This window comes from Lethenteron reissneri, chromosome 21 (assembly GCF_015708825.2).
Source record: "Lethenteron reissneri isolate LAM-NWPU_2019-01 chromosome 21, ASM1570882v1, whole genome shotgun sequence".
Taxonomy (NCBI): domain Eukaryota; kingdom Metazoa; phylum Chordata; class Hyperoartia; order Petromyzontiformes; family Petromyzontidae; genus Lethenteron; species Lethenteron reissneri.
In genome coordinates this window covers 9,212,123-9,234,539 of record NC_083799.1, presented here as the reverse complement: position 1 = coordinate 9,234,539, position 22,417 = coordinate 9,212,123, and the positions used below count along the sequence as shown (strand labels likewise).

Genomic DNA, 22,417 nt, shown 5'->3' with positions numbered 1-22,417 from the left:
TAAGGGTCTCTAAGCCACGAGGCCAGGCAGGGGTGTCAGCCATTACACAGAGTACAAAATGGAGGCACAATTAGCCTCTCAGTGAAGACGGGTGCATCTGTTCATTGCGGAACTTGAAGAAGCATTGTCTGTAAGTTCGTTTATGTTCTTATAATACTGGGAATGCTGTTATAATGCTGTTATAATGCTGTAAATGCCTTTATAATGCGGTTAAATTTTTACGAGGAATATAGGGCTTAGTTAACAACGAAGCCTGCCACATGCATTATTGTGAATGTTATTTGTAGTTGGATAAGTCGAGCCAGACTTAATCCCCATGTAACTTTAATGCGTTCTTGAGAGCAAGGATGAAGAAGTATCTCTTCCACAGGTCAGTGTTATATGCAGCACTGTACATTTAGGCTGCAGTATGGCAATTACATGAAGTGACCTTATTTAACACAGTAGCTTATTCTCTTGTATAGCCATTCAGTGCTAATGTAGGTGCCTGGTCCATTCAGGATCTATTGTTGAGATTCATATTATCTAAGACAATGTTATGATGCTGCAGGGTTCATTAATTGTATTGATATTGTAAGTATTAACAGCTGCTGTATTTTGTGTTGTGTTTTTCCATCAGTTTTACCTCGTTTTATTCATAAAATACGTTGGAGTTGGATGTTCACCCTGGCTCTGAAGGTTTATTGAATGCGAGGTTAACTATTCGGATAGTGGTGCAACACAGCGCAAAGCGAGGCCGAAACAGGTAGACTGGCAATGACGAGAAACTGTTCAATGTGCCGCTGCATGAGTTAATCTTGGTTAGGCACTGCCTTACCAACATTTACTTCACCTGGAATGGTACTTTCTACAAACAAAATGAAGGTACCCCCATGGATTTCCCCTTATCACCAGTGATAGCGAATGTTTTCATGGAGAAATTTGAAACAAATGCCATCCAGACATCCACCCTACGTCCTTCCTTGTGGAAGAGATATGTAGATGACACTTTCGTCATTTGGCCACATGGCCTGCCAGCATTGAACCAATTTCTCAACCACATCAATTCCATACACCCATCCATCACATTCACCATCGAAGTGGAGAAGGATGGTAAGCTCCCATTCCTGGATGTTCTGTTTGAGAAGAGGCCTGACGGCTCATTGGGGCACTCTGTCCACAGGAAAGCCACCCACACAGATTCCTATCTAAAACCTGATTCCCACCACCATCTGGCACAGAAGAATTTCCTCATCAAAACACTACACCATAGGGCCCACTGCATCTCCGACCAACACCACCTAGCCAGTGAACTGAAACATGTACACCAATGCCTCAAGATGAATGGGTACTCGGACCGCATTATTCGCAAAGCTGTTTCTCCAACCATGGAGACACAATCTCCTGAGAATCCAATCAAAACCATCACTTTACCATACATAGCAGGTGTTACCAAAAATATTTATAAAATCTTAAACACAAGATCTAGGTCCGATTCAATACAGTACACAAAATCTGTGATCTAATCCCATCTGTGAATGAGGTCATTCCTGACATGCAATACCCTGGAGTCTACAAACTGTGTTGCACCTGCGGTAGCAGTTACATTGGAGAAACGAAACGACATGTCTCGGACCTTGTTCGTGAACACAAAGCAGATCTGACACATGGCAGAACCAATACCTATGCAGTAGCTGACCATTGTTATAACGCTGTGGGCTCGCATGATATTGCTTTTTTCTGAGACCAAAGTACTCTGAAAACCTTCGGGCTACTATCAAAGGTTTGTTCATGAAGCCATCCAGATATATAAACATAGACAAAACTTCAACCGAGAAGATGTATACAAATTGAACAATCATTGGAAATAATGTTGTCAACCAGGTAATGCCTTAACTTGTTGTATCCATCATTACCTGCCGGTTTACTTCTAGCCCCACCCACTTCCCCCCCCTCCCAGCCTCAGGTCCTCTACCCCTAGCGCTCACGCCCCCCCCCCTACCCCGTGTCCCACCCCCCTTCTCTCTCCCCCCTCGCCTCCTCTCCCCTCTCTTATAATAACTTCTTACCATGGCAGCTCTCCCGACAACTTAAGCATTTTCTTGCTGTGGTTGTCCCACCTGATGAAGATCGCTTGTGTTGCGGTCGAAACGTCGTGACTTGTTTTATTTTATTTCTACCTACGTGGCTTTACCGAAAGAACCAAAGAGTACAGTATGAGCCACAATAGTTTGCTGATCTCGTCAAGTTGCATAAGCCATCACTCGAACCCCGTTCATCCTCGCAGCAGCAGCGACTTTTGGTGTCCATCGAACAAAGACGGTCACTGCATCGCACGCTTTCAGATGCGCTTCTGCGACTGTCTGGAACGCTCTTCTGATTTTAGGAAACCACTGGAGCTGTGCACTTTTATGTCAAGTAGATTGAAAACTAATTTCTTTAGAACTGCTGTTTGCGTTTAGTTTGCTGTCCTTCCCCCGCACCTCCGATTAGCACGAAGGGCTAGTACGGTGTGAAATAATTCAACATGCATACATACATGTTACGTCTCAATTAAAGTCTGTGGCCCAGCACCGATTCATATATTCGTCGCTAATATTAGCCGTGGCCGGGAATGGAACCCAGGTCATAGTACAATGCGCTAACGAATACACTACAGCTCCCCAATGATACATTGACACACAAAAAGGCAAAGACACATACAAAAACTAACTTCCTCTGTAAAGCCTTCAACATACTGATTGGGGCAAGTGCTGTTCACGAGCACCTATGAAGCCTGGCACGGCACGCTAGGGGGTAGATGGCCAGCCACACGCCTGGCCACCTTTGTCTCCCTTGTGGCGATATTTACACACCGCACGAGGTACTTATTTGAGGTTGAGTCGACCTATGGGAGGCCCAGGACCGGTTTAAGTTGATCGTCACTGGTGTTGGCCGTGAGCAGGAATCGAACTCGGATCGCCGGGTTTGTAGCGCAGTGTGCAAACATCGACACTGGGGAGACAAAAGCGGTCGGACGTGGTGCTGGCCACCCACCCCCTCGTGTGCCGTGCCGTATAACCTTAATCGACTGTTGGGACAAGTGCTGTTAGGGAGCACCTACGTTCACATACACACACATCCACACACACAAGGATATCAACACACGTTCACACACACACGCACGACCGCGCGCCGAGCTCGAGGGCAGAGGAAGCGAGCTGCGGGAAGCTTTGTGTGCGGGATGAGATCACCTGCGGGCCCGTTACCTGAGCCGGCCGTGCTTGACAAAAGGCGACACTGGGGATGTAACTTATACAGACAGGGCCGAGCGTGGCGCCTCGCCCCGAGATCGAGGCAGAGCGGCCAGAGCCACAAAGGACAATGCGCATTCTTGGAACCCCCCGCTTTCTCATCTGTCGCCCAGCGCTCCAGCTCCGGCGGAAAGCGATTATGGAAACGCAAACCTTCCGACTGTCCGGCTGAAAGCGGCGGGAGGGGGGGGGGGGACGAGGCTCGCGGCTGGATGGGGGTTTGTGTTTTGTTGTGTTTTTTATGTTCAGCTCAACCAATTTTTTTTTCTTTCTTCATCCACTCTTCCGTGGCCTCATGACATCCCCCCAATGTCCACGCCAAATAATTAACGACCGTAGATCACCTCCACCACCACCACCACCCAACTCGACCCCTTACCACCCCACATCCCCCTGCGCTGTCTCCCCACTCAGTAATCAGTGGCGCAGCTCTCCCCGATGCGTCTCTGGGTTGTACCGCGTGTTGTTCGGCGTGAAGTCCGACGTTTCGCTCCACGTGGTGGGTGGGAACCTTGTTTTTTCTCTTCCAACGGCACGTGCAGCGAAACGTCTGTTGATGTCATAGCAAACAACAAGCGGTGCATACCCGAAGCTTGCACACAACCACAACTACGCCACTGCCCTAACATCAAGTGTGCAGGCAGTGCAACTGGGCTCAGGTGGTGGGCTATGGAGAACGGTAGTGGGCGTGAGGGAAGGGGGAGAGTTTTTGGACAAGGGCACCCCATGTAATTCCTTGCACGAGGGCCTATTAAATGGGGCCCCCTGTAAAATGTCCTCTTCGTAGCTCGGGGTCTGGGCGCTTCTGGACCGTGGGTCTGGGCGCACACTCACACAGCTACGCCACTGAGCCGCACTGGCCAGCACGTGGGTTTGAATCCAAGTTTTAGTCGCCGGGATTGCATCGGGTTTTCTATCATAGCAAGTTAATGGTGTCGACCAAATCACCGACGACGAAAAATAAGAATAGATTTTACACTTTATGGCAATAAAACACGAGGTGTTAAGATGTCCACACACCGAATAGATACCATTTGCAAGGCATCAAATCTGCATTGACCACACGTACTTGTGGCAAAAACATGCAAACAAACATGCAAACAAACGCGGTCTGTGTCTCGGGGGTTACTCTCGGGGGAAAAGTTTTCATTCCTCGATATTTTCCGGAACGTTGCTAGGCTTGACTTGGAGGAAGAGGTTATCGTGTTAAGGCACGACCAGCACAAGGTACGCCTATTTATATAATAACCATCCTATGTTATTTAACTATTACTATAACCCAGCTATGAACAAGTTTAGAAAATGAATGAGGACAAAATTAAGTGGGATAGGTGTGGCCTGTCAAAATAATTCATGGAACAGCGTTCCGGACTGTTCCGGCTGAAATTACTGACTATGAATATTATTGAAACAGTAGTTTTGGAATTGGTGTGTTGATTGCATTATTTATTCATGCGTATACACAACCTTGGGGTGTTTGTGTCCCACTTGATTAGAGCATTAGGCATTTTCCGAAAGTTGCTGTCTTCGGGAGGCTTATTGGGTGTCACGGTTCGCCTGTCTCTTTCCCCAATTCCTTTATCCGATTGATGTTTGAAACAATAAGAATATAATAACAATAGGTAACGTTTTGGGCAATTGCCCTTCACAGATACAAGGAACATCCACCGAAACGTCGCCTATTATATACTGTATTTTTCACAGTCTATTCTCTGATCACGCGTGTTTTCGTAACACGAATTGGATACAATGCGATAAATGTATTTGGGAACACTTTTTTTTAGAACGCAGATGCGAATTGGATATAACGCGATTGCTACGCATCACACAACGTGGGATTATAAAACAGACTGGAACTTTAAGGCAGTGTTATTGACGAACGTGTTGAGATTTTTTTTATTTGTGTTTTTGCTTTTGCACCACTGCCGACACATGATAACCAAGTAATATGCATTTTGTGACAGGGAATTTGTGAAAGGGAATTTGTGAAAGCAAACGCAGAAAGCACAATCTCTTTTTCAACGAGGCAAAGGATTAGTCCTTCAATTTCTTGCTTACATCCATGCTGGGAGAAGGGCCTCCACTTGAGGGAGCTGTAGAGAGGACATCTTAGGGGATATTTGATCCACGATTACACGTTTATCAGGCTTATTGGATGACATGAGAGTCCCACACTTTACCACACCACACTGGACCCGCAAATCTACCCACCGGGGTGTGTGCCCACTTATACCGCCGCACGGGGAGATGGAATCGAACACGGCGACCTCTGGATTACAAGTCCATTGCGCTCACCATTACACTGCGGTAGGATCCCTACAGTCCCTTGTGTTTTATAACCGACTAGCGGGAAGTACCCGGCGTTGACCGGGCGAAAAAGACACACACACACATCGACTTACACACACACAGACATCGACCCACACACAAACACACATGGAGTTACACACACACATCGACTCACACACACACACATAGACTTACATGCACACACACATCGACTCACACACACAAATACATAGACTCACACACACATCGTCCTATACACACACATATGGACTTACACACACACATATCGACTAAAACACACACACATGGACTTACACACACACATGGAGCCACGCACACACATCGACTTACACACACACATCGACTCACACACATACATAGACTCACACACGCATTGACCTACACAAACACACACATATGTACTTATACACACAAACATATCGACTAACACACACATATCGACTCACATACACACATCGACTGCCACTCACACATCGACTCATACACACACATATCGATGCACACACACACATCGACTTACGCACATACACATAGACGTACACAGACACACTGACTTATCGACTCACACGCACACACATCGACTTACACACTCACATATCGATGCACACAGACTCACACACACATGGAACTACACACACACAAACATATGGACAGACACACACATATGGACTAACACACACACACATGGACTCATACAAACACACATGGACGTACACACACACATCGACTTACACACACAGAGACAAACAGCTACTCACACACACACATGGACGTACACACACACTCTAACTTTGATATAGACTAAATAAGTTTGTAAATAATTGTTTTATATGTACGTGACTTTAGCGAGAGAAGCAAGGGAGAGGGGAAATGCACGCGTGTATAATAAGTAAGTAATTCGGAGCGACTACGAAGGTGTTCCGCCATTTTGGTGCAAACATTTGCCGCGAGCAAGAGCGGAAAATAAATGAAAGTCAACTAATCCAAAATGAACCTAACCTACCTGTAACTCTGAGCAGATGCGCACCAATCAAGCGTAATTGCCATAACGTCACTGCTCAACCCCCTCTACTGAGGGGGCAAGTTTAAATATGATAGAATTAAGATGTAATAGCAATGAGAATATTTATTGGTTTGCCCCTGCGCAGTAAGTGATATTCCGTGGCTGATAATGGTAAGAACCTCCTGGTTCCACCAGCTCACAGGGGATTATTGTATCCGTCCGTCCGTCGTGCATCCAAAAATGGGAGGGGTGGGGCTGGGTGGAGAGGGGAGGGTGGGGCTGGATGGGGAGGGACTGGGTGGGGAGGGTGGGGAGGGGCTGGGTGGGGAGGGGCTGGTCACCCCGTGGTGCCCTTATAAAACTCAACGTTTAACCTACTCACGCCGGCTTGTGCCCGCCCTCACAGTCGGCCATATTTGCGGAATACACCACGCCGCCGTTGACCCTGGCCATTGACCGAGCAACCCAACGTTCCTTCCAGCTCCCTCCGCAGGAATGTGTTTATGCCTCAAGAGTACAGAAAAAGGTTATTATTCCCCTCAAACTTGTTTTTGTGAGCAGGACAGTGATATTTAGAAATGTACCTATTTTCAAAGAGAAAATGTGTGCATAAGTGTCATGCCCTGACAGAAAGACGTGGTCGGAAAAGCAAAGATAGTGGAGAATAATAGGCATTTTGTATATAACAATTTAAAAGTAGCGCTGAGTAGTCGGGGAGAAAAATCATGTTACTTAGGGTAACTGTCCGAAAACATTTGTTGATCCCTGTCATAAAATCTAACCGATAAAAGGCAATTTGTAATGAGTAAACAGTCATGGTAACAAATGTTTGAAGGGAGATGTAAACACATCCCTGCGGAGGGAGCTGGTAGGAACGTTGGGTTGCTCAGTCAATGGCCAGGGTCAACGGCGGTGTAGTGTATTCCGCAAATATGCCCGACTGTGAGGGCGGGCACAAGCCGGCGTGAGTAGGTTAAACGTTGAGTTTTATAAGGGCACCACGGGGTGACCAGCCCCTCCCCACCCAGCCCCACCCCTCCCAACCCCCACCCAGCCCCACCCTCCCCACCCAGCCCCTCCACACCCTCCCCTCCCCACCCCAGCAGCACCCTCCTCACCCAGCCCCTCCCCACCCAGCCCCTCCCTCCCCACCCAGCCCCCCCCCCCTGCACGACGGACGGACGGACACAATAATTCCCTGTGGGCTGGTGTAACCAGGATGTTCCTACCAGTAATATGTGTGTTACTTTGAGCAGTGTCCACACGAAAGATAATTCCCTTCTCACCCCTACCGAACGCGTGTGAGTTGGTAGGGTCGAGCATGTGCTATGTAATAAATAAGTAACCGAAAACAGCACTAAATCGCTAATTGAACTACTTTAAAGGTCAGTTTAACACGTAGGCTTTCGCGACCAATATTATTCATAGTAAACGTTTTTGGGTTAGATCGCGTTATTTATAAATGTAACCCTCCACCACTCGACACGGCCAATTAGTAATAAAGTGTAACGCTGTGTTGAAGAGTGAATCCACAACATTTACATTTTTTGAGTACGACGTTTCGCTGGTAATTCACCAGAATACTTTAAAGGTGACGGACGCGAAATCGGAATAGCGCTGGCTCAGCATGGGGCTTATGGCGTGCAACCTGGGTACTTTTTTTCAACATTACCCCCCCGGTTTGCGAGCATAATCCTTCGCAAGTGTCGGCCACACACACACAGACAGACAAAAAATGGCATGTATAGGTAAGACGGCATAGAACACAAACGATTTCCTTCTATCAGGAAGGGATAGCGTGATGAACGCGAATTTGATCCGCGTGTAAAACATCCCCTAGGGGGTCGTCTGCAATACCCCTGTAAATGAAGGTGGGCGGTGGGGGTAGGGATGACCCCGTGTCTCTTCCGTTCACCCTCTTCACTCCCTCCCTGTAATTCCACAACACCTCCACAGCCCAGGCTCCTGTCTGGCGCCGCCTTTGTGGAGCGGTCATAAACGACGAACGCTTCATTCAGTCGGTGGATGAATTGGCAGAGAGATACATCAAGCGATGGGCTAGGAGCGTGTCGGGTTCACGGTGCGTGCCGTGCCGTGCCACGCCGCGCTGCCGTTGTGTTGTGAAGCGACTTTTGTTAGAGCCCCTCGCTCAGAGCAAAGCCATTGACAAGCGAGCACTGACGTGCACGTTTACTGATCGCGGCTACTGATGTGCTCCGGGCGCGATGGTGATGACGACACGGCACGTTGTGTGAAAGCCTTGCTCTGTTGCACCCCCCCCCCCCCCCCAAAAAAAAAAACCACCACCCCCCAATGTCCAGTGGAAAAATACATTGGCCGTGAAGGCTCTGTGAACACATTGGGTTTATTGTTGTTGTTAACGCTTTCCAAATAATGTTCAAAGCGTCTGTGCATTCGCTCTGTCCACCCGTCTGCATGCCCGGCTGTAATGGGAGAGGGCACAATAACTCTTGTAAGAATTGTCAATAATGAATTAAACTTGTGTGTACACGTGTGCTGTTGCAGGGGACTGACACGAGACATGGAGAACGATGCAGCACTACGCTACTCCTGACGCAATCATCTTCGATGTAAAATTGAAGTTATTGCTCTACATCATAGACATCAGCCCATACGACGACGACGAATCACTGCAGAAGACTGGTCAAATCGCTCAAAGGTGCTACGCGAAGCTTGGAGACGCAATCCAGTATTCAAGGGACTCAGAGTAATGGTTATTTACGTCTGTAAAATATTGTCGGCCATATACATTGCATCGTTATTGTTATTATTGTTGATGTTACTTTGGCGACCCGGCCCCGCCGGGAATGGCTAGTAGGGGCTAGTAGGGGTTAACCCGGCAGAGCCTCTCTCTCTCTCATCGTGGACGAAGGGGCTTCATAATGAACGTGTGTTTGGAAAGCCTACGTGTTAAACTAAGGAGCTGTTGTATGTGCGCCTGGCGTAAGCGCTATGCCGTTACTGCCGATCATGCAATGCTTCAGAGCACACAGACGCGTGTTGGAAAGCGTTACATAATCCGTGGTGGGTAGGCATGGTTATCTTCCTTGGGCGAATTTTCAGTTTGTTTTATTCCAGGTTTTAATATTAGTACACCCATTTCGTCAATGCACTGCTGGAGGAGGGCCGTTACGTCATAGATTCGGATTAATGTGACCGTTCTCCACCACGCTGGTCATTCATTAATTATGCCATTAATGACCAATACGAATTCAGTCCACATTGTACCCTGTATCGTACACAAACTAACCATCAGACTCTTTATTTGTCGTGGGCACAGATGTTACTAGTGCGCATATTACAGCGCTCTGCTTGATGTTGCGGAGGCAGTGGCTGGCGTAGCTGTGTAGTGTGCAGGCGGTGTAACTGCACCAGAGCCCATGGGCCACAGTGGCCCCATGGGCTCTGGGCTACGTAGAGGGCCCATACTGGTGGGAGATCCTTTGTTAAATAAGCAACGACCATCCACTAAATTGCCCATTGCCTTGCTCCTAATACATACACACAATGCCGTATTATAAAATACTTTCCCCATCACTCACTCCAAGTCTGCTAGACCCCCGGGGCTAACAGGTTTCTATTGCGAGAAGCCAGTCTGCTTGACAGAGTGGAAATTGACTCGAAAATGCGTCGGCTTAATTTACTCGCCCGCGGCCGAATGCCCGAGTCTTCATGGTCTCTGTCTGAACGGACGTCCGCCCTGCCTGTCTGCGGGAACCATCTTTCCTTCGGCAACGACCCCGACAAAGCTTATTGCCAGCAAGACTATGGGGGGAGGCTGTATTACACTGATCATTCCTAATGGAAGGCGAAACTTATGATTGCGCTTGCTTACCCAGGAAAGTTTCACTGGGTCTCAAGACTCTTTTTGAGGGGGGGGGGGTTTGCCAAATTATTGCAGTTGCCGGTGATGTTCTTTTGTTATCCCAATTGAATAATTTGCAGGTAATTGTTCAGCATTGAGGTGTTTGGCCAATGCCAGTCACATTGTGGTACTAGGGGAATGCATACCTCAAGATCAATTGTGTAAGTATGTGACCTGGCTTATATACGTTTGTAATGAATATTGTAATCATCATCATCAAGGTATGGTATTAGGGATACGTAGCACTGATGATTCTTACAGATGGCTAAACTGTATTTTGATGGAAAGGACAACGTGGCAGAGACATATATGATGACGCTAATAATTATTTTGTGCCGTGTCTTTATCATGTGTTGCGTTGATCAAGGACTCATATCTTTAAGGACTCATATCTTTAAGGTATAACATCCTGCAATTGACCGGTATTAATTCAAGCAAGCCTGACTGCGTATGAGACACTGAATGTAACAATCGGTTTTGGGGAAACATTTTTTTTTCATTACGTGGAGAGACATGATAGATTAATCTATCCATTTTGTTATTATTTTTCACAGCGATGCTAATTATTCTGTTGTGTTACTTATGACCCGGCTTATTTAAGGTTGTCATGCATGGTCGTCCAGCACTGACGATTCACAACGGTTATGAAACGGATTCGTAACGTAATGGGTAATACGAGAGATCGTGTGGCAGAGCGATATTGCACTCATGATCCCTTAAAGAGCATATACAGAACATGTGTATCCAGCGCTGGGCAAAGTCAAGTACGGTCAAATAACAACCACGACCCCGCACGGGGAGCAGCTCATTCAGCAGTGGCATTGACAAAGGGGCTTCTCTGCTTGTACTTCACTAAGGTGGCAGATCTGCACGATACGGTCGATCCCGAATAAAGACACATCAATCAAGCCATGATTCAGGCCCAATTCAGTTTCGAGTGATGGAGTGGTTCCCAGGTACCGATGGAGGCCGCGAAAACGCCCTTATTTTAGCCGGCACTGTGTCCCCTTTGGATCTAATTTACTCTGGAATAACGGCGTCGTGGCGAACATAGTTTCTTTCAGTGTTCTTCAATAATTTTCTCCGATACGGCATCTTCAGTGTGAGGTTCTAACACACATTTGAAAACATTGTGGGTTTGACAGCATGATGATTGGTGGGGGGGGGGAGTGTTTCACATTTGTGTACTGTCGGGGGTCCGCACTAAAGGCCACCTTGCAATGAATGCAGAATTTGATCATTGCGGAGTGCAGCTGTCGACTTCCGTTCGCTGCGAACAGCGGGCGTGGAACACGGAATCACGACGGCGAATGAGCCGCCACCCGTGAGAGCCCGCGACTCCGAATGAGCCGCTCGGCGAACAAAGCCGACAACTTCAGCGGCCGCGCCACGGCCTCGGCGAAAGTCACCATCGCTTCTTCTTCTTCTCGGTCGGCTCTCGGCAGGAATCGCCCCCTTCGCTTGCACCGCCTCCTCTTGCCTTTTCTTGCCCGGGAATCTCGAGGCGCCTTTGCGCCTGGCGAGAAGTGAGTGTCCGGAACGTCAACCAATCCATTCCCCCGGGGTCGCTTCCAAGCCCGGCGTGGCCACACGCGGCCCCCCCCCATCCCCCACTTGGCCTAAAGTGTGTGGGGGGGGCGGGGGTGCCAATGTCACGCCCCTTCACGGGACCTTGGGGACCCCGGTGGGGGGGGGAGGGCGGGGAAGGGGGGGGGCGAGCGGGGGGTGCATGTGGGGGGGAGGGCGAGCGGGGTGGGGGGAGGGCGAGCGGGGAAGGGGGATAGGCGGGGGGGGAGGGGGCTGAGCGGGGGGGAGGGCTGAGCGAGGGGTGGGGGGAGGCGAGCGGGGGTGGCGGGCGGGGGGGGGGCGAGCGGGGGTGGCGGGCGGGGGGGGGGCGAGCGGGGGGTGCATGTGGGGGGGAGGGCGAGCGGGGGGGAGGGGCTGAGCGGGGGGAGGGGGCTGAGCGAGGGGTGGGGGGGGGGCTGAGCGGGGGGGTGGCTTGCGCGGGGGGGGGGTCCCGAGAGGCCCCCCACAGTAAAGTCTGTAACAACCCAAGTACTGTGTTAAACTGATGTGTCAAAGTATCGGGGGCTGGATCGCACATTTCACACCGACCACTGCCCGCAAAGATCCCCCGTGTCGCCTTAACAGAAATAACTGTAGGGGCAAGTGCTGTTAGCGAGCACATATGAAGGCCGAAACGGTACACGAGGGAGGTGGGTGGCCAGCACCACACCCGACCGCCTTTGTCTCCCCAAGTGGCGATGTTTGCACACCGCGCCGGGTACTCATTTGAGGCCGAGTTGACCTAGGGGAGGAGGCCCGGGACCAGTTAAAATAATCGGTCACAGATGTTGCGGGATTCGAACTCGTGTAGCCGCGCTAGCCGCAGACAGCAGCTGCTGACACGAGCACCGTTTTGATTTAAAGCTTTCGTGACTGCAGGGATTCATATTCCTGGTTCTTTCGGTAAAGTCACGTAGAAGGGAAATCATAAAATAATTTTATTGTTTTCTATTTTTATTATTTTATTGCTTTATATTTTCATTACTTTATTTCCCTTCTACGTGATTTTTCGGTAAAGTCACGTAGAAGGGAAATAATAAAATAAAACATTTCTATTTTTATTATTTTATTATTTCCCTTCTACGTGACTACCGAAAGAATCAAAAATACGAGCACTGTTGCTGTGTTCCACGCCTACTAACTACGCGCAGAAGCCGCGGTCCACTGCCAGCTGAACCAGACAAGACAGCGACCCCGTGGCCGCAGACAGAAGCGATGGGCGAGAGCGGGCCGGAGCCTGCGGCCTTGCGCGCCTGGGCTGTGCTTCCGGCGGCGGGGAGCGGTGAGCGCCTGGGTGGCGGCGCCCCCAAGCAGTACCGCGCCGCTCTCGGCCGGCCCCTCATCGCGCACACGCTTATCGCCTTCCTCAGGTCTGAGCTTGCTTTTTTAGCGCTTTGATTTTGTGTATATAAAAAAAAAATTCCTCGGGAAATGACGTCACTCCATTGCGTAGGGTCTTTCGCCGTGTCGGGTGACGTCACCGTAGTCAGGATTTTGTTGCGAGATTTAAGATGACGTCATAGATTTTGTGGTCTGCTTTATGCGTGACGTCACAATTCCCTTTTGCGTTACGTCATAGATTGGTGTATGGCGCCTAAGATTTCCGTTATGAGGCCAAACCAATCGACGACCAAATTAAAAAGCGGGGTTACGGAAAGGTTTCTCTACCATCGGCAACGTTATCAACCAGATTCCGGAAAACACTCGTGAATTTCATTTACCACTGCGCTTAGCTCTAGATTTGAAGCTTTCGTGACTGCAAGGATTTATACTCTTAGGTTTTTTCGGTAAAGTCACGTACGTAGGTAAAAAAACAACACATTCTTAAATAACAATGCCATAATATAGTTTTTTTTGGGTTCGATCGGGTAAATATACATTTTATATAAATTGATGCCATCTAACCCAAAAAAAACCTATATTATGGCAGTGTTAATTTATATAAAATGTATATTTACGCGATCTAACCCAAAAAACCTATCTTATGGATTATATTGGTCGCGAAAGCCTACGTGTTAAACTAAATAACACTGGCCTGAAAATTAAAATATATATCGGCGACGTTTCAAGCAGTGGCTCTTCTCCAAAACACAATTGTGCTTTTGCATTGCTGCCAACGCAGAATCACAATAATTAGTTTAGCTTTTGTTGTCTGTCTAAAAAATTTTGACTCTGAGGAAATTAATTTAGTCATCAACACTTATAAAGCAAGACCTCAATTGAAATCGAAATCATACATCCGTTTTGAAACAAATAGACTGATTGATACCAAATAAATATGAGAACAGTTATTCTTTAGTTCTTTCGGTAAAGTCACGTAGGTATTTATTTTATTTTCTACCTACGTGACTTTACCGAAAGAACCAAAGAGTATGGATTCCTGTAACCTCGAAAGCTTCAGATCAAGAATGAGAACAGTTGTCGAGCACATGGACCCGTGCACTCCGCTGTAGTAACGAAGGCTCTTTGTCGAAGCCCTTAGTGAAATGTTCTTCGTTCATTTCTTGTAAAACAGCTTAAGGCCGAAATATTCTTTCCCACATAAACAAAATCAATACTAAAAACATTCTCCCTTGTCAATGACTGACTGCTGCTTTCACTCTTCAAAATAAATATGCTCATCGATCTGTGTAGACTGGAGATGCGGTAGCATTTAATTCTCAATGTGAATCCGTATTGCTTTGCATTCGGTGGATTCATTTTGCGTGCACTTTTTGGCCATTGCGAGACTAACTAACTAAATGGCGACGGCTTGAGAGATGGTGACGGCTTGTGGAAGCCATCATCCAGCAGTGGATTGATCATGGGTTCATGGCTGATAATGCTGTTTGTGGTTATGAGAGATGGCACTGACCTGCAGGTCACCCTTGAAAAAAAGCTTTTTAGCTCAAAGGGCCTATCCAGGGTGAGCAAAAATAAGCAAATTAATGAAGAGGTCTTCATCCAGCGGTGAATTGAAAATGATGGATAATGATAATGATGTTGGTTATTGTGAGAGATTGCTATGGATTGGTTAGGCATGCATCCAAACGTGTATTAATCATAGCTAACGATGGTGTATACACACGGTTGACCGTGTGCATATATACCAAATTGTGTGTGTGTGCAAATCCGTGTGTTTGTGTATGCGTGAATTTGTTGTGGTGGCTGATGACGATCGATGTGCTTGCGGTGTCTGTGTATGTCTTCTTGCGGGGCCCCCCCCAACCCCCCTCCCCAACATCTCCCCAATCCCCCCCAAACCCGCCGCCGCAGCACGCCGTGGATCGAGCACGTGGTGGTCGTGGTCGCAGCAGACCACATGGAGACCTTGAGTTCGTTCCTGGAGCGTGATGGCCTGACGTGCGAGGGCCGCGTGACGCTCACGCAGGGAGGCACCACGCGCCACCGCTCCATCAGGGCCGGCCTGCACGCGCTGGCCCGCCGGCCCGGCACGCGGCCGCACGTGGTGATCTTGCACGACGCCGTGAGGCCCTTCGTGGACGTGGAAACGCTGCTGTCAGTGGCGCAGGCCGGGCGGGATGTCGGGGTGGGTGGCACTAGTCTCCGGAGTGGTGCGGTGCGCCGTGTCGTGGTGCGACGAATCTCACTGTGACCCAATGATCCTGTAGCAAAGCAATCAACTCACTTGAAATGTGGTGAGTTCAAATCGTATTCATAAACTCGGCTTCTCATCCCTCCAGGGTGATTCAAATATAAACTATTTTAAAACTATAAAAAAAAATTCCTTCTACGTGACTTTACCGAAAGAACCAAGAAGATATAAAAAAAATGTTTTATCCAGTAAGGCCCACTGAGCTACATAGCTCTTTTTCAAAAGCGACCTGGCCACAAATGTTATCTGAACCAAAAGTGGCTTATGTGAAAATGTATACCAGCCAAATACTCTAAACACACGTTTCTAAATGTGGAAGGAAAAACCAGAGGACCCAGAGAAAAATAAACGCGACCACGGGGAGAACATGCAAACTCCAAATATACAGGCATCAGGCTCAGTATTTAACCCACGACCTCCTGTATACCAGGCGAGGTAGTTAACATCTTGCCACCGTGGTGTTCTGGAAAGTCAATTGTATGGCCTTTGGACAAACATGTCTGTTATTGGAATATGGAAGTTATACCACTGGCTGAGGACTACCATGGAACTTGAGGCAGCTTAATGCTTGATTGAGCATTGAAATACTTTAAAATTACTGCCATTGGATTCTCGCCGCCAGACTAAAGCACTTCAACATGTTAAAGTACATGTTAAAGGATAATAGCGGATTATGTTTATTTTGGTTGCGGAAAAGACAGACTAACATATAGGTTTGCTGTATTTAGCTGGCGAGCCAAAACGTTTGAGGGTTTTAAATCCTCAAGCTGTGTAATTGAGGCAGTGTGAGATCACTAAAGTAGCAAAAAAAAACATTTGTTTTATTATCAGTTTGTAAATATTTGGATAAGCCATGATAAATGCCCTAGGGTGGTGGGTGTTGGCACAGTGGTTAGAATGTTGCTGCGCTATGAGCTCAGCATTCTGAGTTTGATTCTCAGCCAAGGCTAGTGGCAGGTTATACATCAACCAGTCTTCGCAGCTACCCCTGCGCTCATTTGCACTGACCAGCATGGTGAAATGTGGTCAAATATTGCCCATGAATAACATGGTTTGGAGAGCTTATGGTCCAATTGTATGAGAGGCCATGATGTTCAATGCAAGTGGTGCAATTGGATACATTTACTTAATGTACAAAAATCTGATTACCCGGGCATTATTCCTTTCAATCCAAGGCTATACACACTTAACAAAATGCAAAATCTACCAAAACAGCTTTTCATTAACTAAAAACCAGGACAGTGACTCAATAATAAAACAAAACGTCCAAAAAGATTCTGACAAACAACAATGAACCCCACGGTTTATGGTGTTCATGAAACCGGGGAGCAGAGGAGACTTATCAGTCGTAAAAGATGCACACCCCTGATGTGCAATTGCTCTCACTGGGGAGAAAAGCAGAAACATTGTCCCAATTTGCTAGCAACAAACTGCTCCCAATTTTTCACAGACATCAAATAACAGACGTGACAAGCCATAATCAAGCCACAGCTCCAGCGCACCTGCCGAGATAAGATGCGGCGATAAGCGGTGCAGGCGTATTCATTAACACGTCGAGAGAGCCGTCTTTCTGGCGACGCAGAACTGACTGATACGCCCACACACATGCAGTCTGCGTGCATACAAAAGGAATGGAGAGAGATTACCTTGGGCACCATTGATTCTCTGTGGGGTTTTTTGTGGCTTTTTTTCTGCCACTGCCGTCGCACCACAAGCATCACGGCGATTATGTAAAAGGTCAGACCGTGGAGTTTGTGAATTTAATCTTGACGAATCGGGCACAGGGCAATGCACATCCTTTAATTGCAGGCCTCCGTGAATCCAGAAATGCTTTCATGGGACTGTGTTATCTGCTCCCGCGTTGCTCCGCAGATGACGCAGTCTGACATGGGTGAATAAATTGTGATTTGGAGATCGTATTGTCTGCAAATAATGCAGCCCTAATTGCGTTTGTTGACAGGTGCGATACGACTGTGGTAATTCACTGGAGGGGTTCATATTTACCCAGCATAGGGTGTTTTTTTAAAAGTTACACGCTGCTTTACGGACACGTTCGTTACCATACCTCCCACGCCATCATAAGTCGCGGGAAAACAACTGCACGTTGCAGTAAACAATTTTGTCAGACATTGGGAGTGCCCATGAGAAAAAGGTCTGTACATTCCGTAGCCACTTGAGTGATCGCATGTTTATATCGTTGAAAGCCTTAATCCACCGAACAGCGAGGTTAAGTTGACCTGGCACAAGCCTTGGTTTATTGGTGTTTATTCCATTTTGACGGCTGTTTGTTTTCTGGGCCGGGGTTCATTTGTCTTCAGGTTTTTTTGCACTTGCTTTATAATTATGGCCGTTTGTTGTATGTTTTGAGGCAAAGTTTAAAGGAAATATTGTGCAAATCCACTTGGTCCTGGCTGAATATTAACGACACCAGAGCAGAATTTTCAGTCGCCTTCTCGATGCATCGCAATCTTTGTAAGAAAAATTTAACTTATCTATTCACGTTTTCAAATAATATTTGATTTCCGCGACTAAAGGTTTTGGGAGAATATGAATACGTGCATGATATAGTCTTAAGTAAAAACTTTGGATTTAAGTTTATCGTCCGCTTATTATAGATGCTCACATTGCATGGAGGAATCCACACAGACACACGGACATAAGCAAGCCAATGTTATCTCGAAGGAGCGGAAAAGGGAATCAAGTAGATTAGAGACTAATCCGTCATCTCTTGCAGTCATCGTCAACAATGAAAACTGGTAGACTTGGTCAGGATGCGTGGCTTACGTAATTTAATTGGCAATTGGATTGACGCATCAGGAGATTAATTGCTGTAAGAGAGAGCGCGCAAGGGAAGCACTGAGATTTCTTGGAGAGGTGACATCATAGCATGCAGCATTGAGATGGGTGGTGTTATCAGCATTGGGATGCCTTGTATATATGTTGAACTTCCTTTGCACCGTACTTAGCCAACCGTGCTAATTGGAGGTGTGGGTGAAGGGCAACAAACTGAACATAAAAAAAACAGTTCTAAGGAAATAAGTTTTCAATTTAGATTTAAAAGTGCATAGCTCCAGTGGCTTCCTAATATCGGAAGGAAGATCATTCCAGACGGCCACAGAAGTGCATCTGAACGTGTGCCTTCATCAATAGATGATAGTTGTTTTTTTTCTAGAGACTTCTGTCAATCCGCTGATGGATGGGGGCCTTCCGATGCTAGATTAGTCGTGGGGAATGTTTAACCATACTTTGCCACGCTGGTCAGTATGGTTTGGTGAAGATGTTTAGGGGAGTGGGCGGAAAAGAGGGGTGGGGGGGCACGCAGGAGCAGTTCAGAGATGACTCGCCAGCGATGTTTCGGACTCGGTTTTGGGGATTTCATAGCGACGTGTGCCAACCACTGTGCTATCGCTGCCTCACCCCATTTGTTTAAGTTATTGCATTACAAAATATGTTAATCGCGATTCTGTGACCACAATGTGAAGAATTGCATCTCTATATCCTGTCTGTAAGAGGTTTGCAGTGGTGGGAGACAGCTAGTTAATGTAGCTGTGTTGGTTCTGCATCAGCTGCAAGCAATTTGGATTTCTTTCAGCAATAGAATGGCTTCTTGTGGCTTGTTTTTTTTAAATCACCTCCTCCAGAAAGTGTAGCACATTCCTTGCAGATGGAAACCAGGCAGTTTAATTTCTGGAGCACGAGTTAAGAGGGCAGGGAGGTGTAACCGTGCGTTTCAATCAAGGAATTAATCTCTCTATTTAAACTTTGACTATTATCAGTATAGTGTATTTTAAGAGAATAAATTATGTACTGTCATTTAAATCCGTGAATGAAAGCAAACGATAGTAGTGGTGCGGCAGTTAGCGCACTGCGCTATGAATCCGGCGAGATTAGTTTGATTCCTGACCACGGCTGACATCAGTGGTAAGTGATATCTGAATCGTGCCTGCCCCAACCCAACCAATCTAAACTGACCGGCGTGGTGAAGTATGGTCAAACAACCCCCCCCCCCCGCCCCATTCACTAATACACATTGACCAGACTGGCCTGGTCAAGGTTGATCAAACAACCCTCATAATCGACACCTTATCGATGTGTCAGCTCATCGATTAAGCGCAATGTTCACTGTCACCATATGTGCATAGGTCTGTTCATGTAAGTAAGACTTGATTGTTTAAGGTGTATGGAAATTATCACGTGTACATTTTTATATTAAGGCTAATGGTGGAGATTAAACTGCACAAACGAGGCCGAACAAATAAGAAGCAACGAACAACGCAGTACAGGGAGGTTGTCATCCAGCAGTGGATCGACACATAGCTGTAAATTATAATTTGAAATACAAAGGTGTGTCTCTGACCACACCACGTCCATGTGTGCTGTACCTGCCTTAATAGATCCTTGCTCATGGCACTTGACCCAGCAGTGGGTAAAACTACACAGTGAATCTTTGTCTCTTTGTGTATCAAGGACTGGCATTGAGTCTTGGTGTGATGACGCACACGCATACGCACACACACATGCATGCCACACATGCCACACGTACGGTCACAAACGCACACAGCACAAAACTGAATTCTGGCAGGCAGAGTTCTGCCATCAGCGATGTAACGAAGTGCAATGATGCATATTTTGATGTGGTATACTTGACGGTAAATGTGTGTGTATTTATTTATTTTGTGATTTATGCGTATACACGGGATGTTTCTGTGCACATACTTATTTTTTCTTTGTGCATGTACGATAGCGGACGTGCATTCAGTTTCCGCGCACTTTTTTCGCGTGTCTTTGGGGAGTGATGGCGCAGTGGTTAGCGCAATGCTTTATGAGCGTGACCGAAGGTTGCATTGTATTCCTGTGTGTAAGTGGGTCTGTGTGTGTGGGGAGTGGTAGTGTTGTGGTTAGCCTGCTGCGCTACTAACCCAGCGACCCAGCCATCACTAGTGACAATTGTCTAAACTGGTCCTGGGCCTCCTCCAAGTCGACTCAGCCATAAATGGGTACCTGTTGCGGTGTGTAAACATCGCTGCTAGGGAGACAAAGGCGGCCAGGCGTTCTGGCCGCCCACCCGCTCATGCGCCATACTGGCCTTAATAGGTGCTCGCGAATAGCACTTGGCCCGACAGTCTGTTTAGGCTATACAGGGGATCTTTGTCTTTGTGCGCACAGGCGGCCGGCATGGTGCGACCGCTTGTGTCCACGGTGTTGAGCGTCTCGACGGATGGCACGCTGGACCACGTGCTCAAGAGGTCACACTACCGCGCCAGCGAGATGCCCCAGGCGTTCCGCTTCGACGTCATCTACGACGCCTACGAGAAGGTGGGGTGTCCGGGCCACGTGGCGCTCAGTAAAGAAATAACTGCCGAACATCATCATCATCGTCATCATCATCTTCATCAGCCATGACCTGTCTCCTGTGGATGGGAGGCTTCGCCATTTCTCGCAGTCCTTTGACGTAACAATTCACTCGGTACCTCCACGTGAGATAATATTATCGCTCCATCTCTGTGATGGACGTCCTCTTGAACGCATTCCCACCCTTGGCTGCCATATTGTCGTTAGTTCCGACCACCGGCCATTGTGCCTTATAGCCATGACGTGCTCTGTCCAAGGGCACTTACTTTCTCAACAGTCAACATGATTTCTTTATAACACTGTGCTCTCTAATCCGCGTGTTCCTCGTTCTATCTGTCAATGTAATTCCAGTAATGCCTCTGTCCATATTTCTTTGTGCACTGTTCAACTTTCGTTCCGTTTTCTCTACCACCGTCCATGTTTCTGATCCATGGCACAGCAGATAGTACGCACCGACATGGTGCTCTTTAGCACGTCACTTTTCATGATCAGATTCAATTTTCCTTCTTCGGGACCTTTATTTGGTTAAATTCGTCTGTTGTTAGCAGTGTCAGTGGCTTCATCATGAGCGCTAGAGACACATACACTCACACAGAGACCCATATACTCACACAGACACAAATAGACTCACACAGAGACCTATAGACTCGCACAGAGACCTATAGACTTACACAAACACCTACTGAGAAACTATAATGCACTGGCAGTGGCTTCATCACCATCATTATCAGCGCTTACTGCAGCAGGCGGGCGCATGCAGCCCATGTAGCTCCCAGGAGAACTGGTCTGGTGGAGCCCAGCGATGGTGGTGCATCGTCATCCCATGTTACCTTTGTGTTCTATCCATCAGTTATTCCTCCTGCACGCTTTATCAGCCGAGGCTGATCACTTTACGTGGGGTTTGTAGCTACCCCAAAGTGTCGCCATGTGATTCATACAGACAACTTCATAACAAGTCGTCTGTTTATCAATGTGTTGTCTGGTCAACGGTGTTTGTGTTGAATATGACAGGCACTGGCGGTCATTTTGAACGTTAGGTTAATGTGACCGTTGGTTTTGGTCATTTAAATGACAGCAGTGGATGAGGAATGCATTTCGCAGTTAAATACAGCATCATACGTTTTACAAGGGGATATGAAGGCACCTGAGTGGAATGTTTCTCTTTGTGCGTTTGTGTATTCATGTTTAACAATAGACTGCTGTTTACAAAGGCTTTTGTCCCAAACGTAACTTGTTAAAACGCAAAAAACAGACTTTTGTAATGTTCCTAAACTGCCAATCAATCAATCTTGATGCCCGATAGTTCAGCTTACGTTCCTTTGAGATTTCACAACTGCTTCGAAATGTTAAAGGAACAGAGCTTAAATACTCCGTATCATATGTTTGCAAAGCTTTTATGCCGTAAAGATAAACCCGAGAAAATATCTTGACTA

The 22,417-nt window shown here is 47.3% G+C and overlaps 1 protein-coding gene across 1 annotated transcript in view; it reads left to right on the top strand.

Annotated features, from left to right (window-relative positions):
- The first annotated feature begins 11,796 nt into the window (after window positions 1-11,796).
- The window catches only part of CRPPA (CDP-L-ribitol pyrophosphorylase A), a 48,913-nt gene continuing 38,292 nt past the window's right edge, over window positions 11,797-22,417 (top strand). The window contains 4 exon segments of the mRNA XM_061555733.1: window positions 11,797-11,997; window positions 13,189-13,407; window positions 15,293-15,566; window positions 20,799-20,948. Coding sequence (XP_061411717.1) covers window positions 11,816-11,997; window positions 13,189-13,407; window positions 15,293-15,566; window positions 20,799-20,948 — 825 coding nt within the window. The 5' untranslated portion in view covers window positions 11,797-11,815.